Source organism: Sapajus apella, unplaced genomic scaffold, assembly GCF_009761245.1.
Source record: "Sapajus apella isolate SASKATOON/1434 unplaced genomic scaffold, GSC_monkey_1.0 scaffold135, whole genome shotgun sequence".
NCBI lineage: Eukaryota > Metazoa > Chordata > Mammalia > Primates > Cebidae > Sapajus > Sapajus apella.
In genome coordinates, this window is record NW_022437075.1 from 713,261 (window position 1) to 717,281 (window position 4,021).

The 4,021-nt window shown below is 49.7% G+C and overlaps 1 protein-coding gene across 8 annotated transcripts in view; it reads left to right on the top strand.

Moving 5' to 3' along the window:
• Positions 1-1,305: 1,305 nt before the first annotated feature.
• Positions 1,306-4,021, top strand: part of ZNF417 (zinc finger protein 417) — a 9,690-nt gene continuing 6,974 nt past the window's right edge. For 2 of the 8 annotated variants that reach the window (XM_032263261.1, XM_032263262.1), the window contains exon 1: positions 1,306-1,668. In XM_032263261.1, coding sequence (XP_032119152.1) covers positions 1,636-1,668 — 33 coding nt within the window. In that variant the 5' untranslated portion in view covers positions 1,306-1,635. Of the gene's footprint in view, positions 1,669-1,888; positions 2,052-2,412; positions 2,790-4,021 lie in introns of those variants that run through there. The other 6 variants (XM_032263263.1, XM_032263264.1, XM_032263259.1 and 3 more) reach the window with 4 other exon arrangements.

Sequence of the window (4,021 nt, forward strand, 5' to 3'; positions counted from 1 at the left end):
AAAAAAAAAAAAAAAAAAAAAAAAAAAAAAAAGAGCCAAATACATAGGGTCAATGCCAAAAGAGATAACAGTGGATACAATTGTGTAATTCCTTCAGCACCACCTGGGTTGGGGTCTCAACGGCAGGGAGGCAAGTTTGTCCTGACCAGTTCCCTGCTTGTCTTTTTCTTTAGCTTAGTAATTTTTGGGCCACAATATTTTCCTTTCACGAATTCTGTTAGCAGGAGAGTTGTTTTCTGTAGGACTCACAGAGATTCAACTTTGTACTCCTCCTTTAGAGGGGTACATCTCTAACTTCTTTTGTTGTGCCTTAGGGACTCATGCTTCTGAGTGCATTCATAAAAATTCTAACACAAGGCCGGGCGCGGTGGCTCAAGCCTGTAATCCCAGCACTGTGGGAGGCCGAGGCAGGTGGATCACGAGGTCAAGAGATCGAGACCATCCTGGTCAACATGGTGAAACCCCGTCTCTACTAAAAATACAAAAAATCAGCTGGGCATGGTGGCGCGTGCCTGTAATCCCAGCGAGTCAGGAGGCTGGGGCAGGAGAATTGCCTGAACCTGGGAGGCGGAGGTTGCGGTGAGCCGAGATCGCGCCATTGCACTCCAGCCTGGGTAACAAGAGCGAAACTCCGTCTCAAACAAACAAACAAAAAAAAAAAACTAACACAATAATGTTTAGCAACCTCTGCTTCCAGTGCAGGTATTCTGCGACTGAACGAGTGCTTCAAACCGTATGGTAATTTGGATTTGTGGCCTTTAGGAGAATCCTAAATAATACTTTTAGCTTGAGCTCCCTATTATTTAGCTTGAGCTTCCCAAAATTTGAAATGATATTTTTCCAAATTCTTGAGTGATTAGTTACAGACACTAGTCTCCAGAAATCTCAATATGGCTTCTAAGGCTAGGTGAGACCCATCCTCTGCCCTAGAAGAACGCGCTTTTTTTTTTCTTTTTTTTTTTTTTAGTCTTGCACTGTCACCCAGGCTGGAGTGCCATGGCACAATCTCTACTCACTGCAACCTTCGCCTCCCAGGTTCAATCGATTCTCCTGCCTCAGCCTCTCGAACAGCTGGGACGATAGGCACGCGCCACCACGCTCAGCTAAATTTTGTATTTTTAGTATACACGGGGTTTCGCCATATTGGCCAGACTGGTCTCGAACTACTGACCTCGTTATCCACCCGCTTCCGCCCCTCAAAGTGCTGGGATTACAAGCGTGAGCCACCGCGCCCGCCAACGGCTTGCTTTCTAAGGAGAGCCCCTGCCTGACTGTGGGCTTTTCCTGCAGACTCGCCTCCGTGTGGCGCCCTATTCACCACCTTGGAACCTGGGGAACTCTGTTACCCAGAAAGCTCTGGTTGCCCATCGGCGCGGCAGAGCCAATGAGGGCTCGGAAGGAAGGTGTTTCTGTCTGTGCGCGGAACGAAAGGCCGGGACTTCCGGCGTCCTCTGGTGGCCGCCATGTTGGTCGGTGATCGGCGCGTTTTCCGGGTGAGGGTACCCCGAGCGCCGGGTGGGACCGCGGTGACTGGGCTCATAAGTGGAGCGGAATCGTCCTCGCGGCACAGAGGCAGCTCTGCAGCCCCGTGACGGCGCTCGCTGCCCCCGGGCCGCACCTTCCCCGGGGTGTCCGATGGCGGCGGCGGCGCCGAGGATCCCGGCTCAGGTAATTGTGGCGCCTTTTGTACCTCAGGTCACCTCATCGTCACCGAGGCCCTAACGCAGCGAGGAGCAGCTCCTGCTCAGGGTCTGTAGCGGTTCCCAGCGCAGGGACAGCGAGGCGTTCGCAGGGGAGGTCCCTGTGTAACGTCCAGTGCGTTCGCCTTGCCGTCTGCCTAGACCGCCGGTTTATGAAGACCGGGTAACCGCAGTGGAGAAAGTAATTCACGCGGAGCCGGCTATGCGGGAGACCAGAGCTGTATTATTCTTTAAATCGGTCTCCCCGAGCGTCCCGGGATCAGAGTTTTCAAAATTAATTTGGCGCACAGTGGCTTGGGAAGTGGGGCGTGTTGATTGGTCAGCTTGGAGGTGGATTCACAGGGGGTTGAAGTGAGTTTTTCTTACTGTTTTCTGTTCTGGGTGGGATGGCAGAACGGACTGACCCAGATTACCGGCCTGGGTGGTGTCCGCTGACCCGCCCAGTGCAAGATCTGCAAAATACCTCCAGCACTGAGGTTAAGTTTTACAGTAGCGATGTGATCTTCAGGAGCAAATTGGGGCGGTTCAGACTGTTGGAGCCAGAAGCTGCATGACCCCTAAACCGTAATTTCTAATCTTGTAGCTAATTTGCTAGTCCTGCAAAAGCAGGCTGGTCCCCAGGCAAGAAGGGGGTCTTTTGAGGAAAAGGCCATTATTATCAATTTTGTTTCAGAGTCAAACCATGAACTGAATTCCTTCCCAAAGTATATTCAGCCTATGCCCAGGAATGAACAAGGACAGCTTAAATGTTAGAAGCAAGATGGAGTCGGTTAGGTCTGATTTCTTTCAGTGTCATCATTTCCTCAGTTATTTATAACTTTGCTAAGGCGGTTTCACTTGCATCTGACACACGTAGGATGCGGTGGGGAGAAAGACAGGCACAAGGAGGGTCTCAGGCAATGGCTTGGAGATGGACAGAACCGAGAGTATGGAACAGGGTCCACAGGTGCCTGTTGAGAACAAAGTGTGAGGTGGAGCTCCTCCTGGAAGAGCAAGCAGGCTGAGGGCTGTGCATTCATTGTGAGGATGCTAGAAGCCATGGAGAGTTTTGAAGAAAGTCGGGACATGATCCAAATCCAGGCTCTTAAGGTTTCCCAAAGGGCATGAGGACTTTGGGGTCTTGGGAGGTTGAATGCTTTTTATAGATGACATACGTAGTAGAGATGACATTTTGCACTGAGACAAGCAGGTCAGACAACCAGCCTAAGGATCACCTGGCCCCAGGGACAAGAAAGGGTTCCAGGAGGCCTGAGCTTATCAAGTCCTGTAACGTTTTTGTAATGTCTGTCCTTCCCCTCAGGCATTCCTGGGTTCAGAAGCACTTAGGGAACCTACATTGGGAAGTGGAGGGTGTTCCATTGGTCCTGACCCCCTCCACAGGTTCTCTAGCTTGTGGTGTCCTGGGACTCTTAAGTGTCATGTTTTCAGTCCTTTGATCTGAGGACCCTGTAGAACTTGTAAACCCACCATACTAAGTCCATGGCAGATTTTATGGAGATATTCCCATTTCTGTCAACCAATATAAACACACTTGGAAGATTAACTCCAGAGTTGCTACCAGGTTGTGCAATGCTTAGAGATAAAACTGATCAAAGTTAGGAGGTTATTTTACCACAGTTCTGTCTGGCTACAGGCTTCATCTGGTTGGACCTTGGTGTACAGATTGTGGGTTAAGGGAAGAGGAAGAAAGGTCAGAGATAAGGCTCCTGCCATAATCCAGGTGAGGGTTAATGGGTCAGATACGTGGCATATCACATGGGTCTGGATTCAAGATTCACTTTTTGTAAAGAGGCAGCTAGGTTTTCTTTTTTTCTTTTTTCCCAATCAATGCATATTTGCCAAATCTTTTTTTTTTTTTTTTTTTTAGAGAGGGTTTTTCGCTTTTATTACCCAGGCTGGAGTGCAATGGCGCGATCTCGGCTCACTGCAACCTCCGTCTCCTGGGTTCAGGCAATTCTCCTGCCTCAGCCTCCTGAGTAGCTGGGACTTCAGGTGCGTGCCACCATGCCCAGCTAATTTTTGTATTTTTAGTAGAGACGGGGTTTCACCATGTTGACCAGGATGGTCTTGATCTCTTGACCTTATGATCCACCTGCCTTGACTTCCCAAAGTGCTGGGATTATAGGCGTGAGCCACCACGCCCAGCCGGTGAATTTCCTTCTTGTCACCCAGGCTGGAGTGCACTGATTTGATCTCGGCTCGCTGCAACCTCTGCCTCCTGGGTTTAAGCACTTCTCCTGTCTCAGCCTTCCCAGTAGGTGAGATACAGGTGCCACCACACCCAGCTAATTTTTGTATTTTTTTTTTTTTTTTTTTTTTTT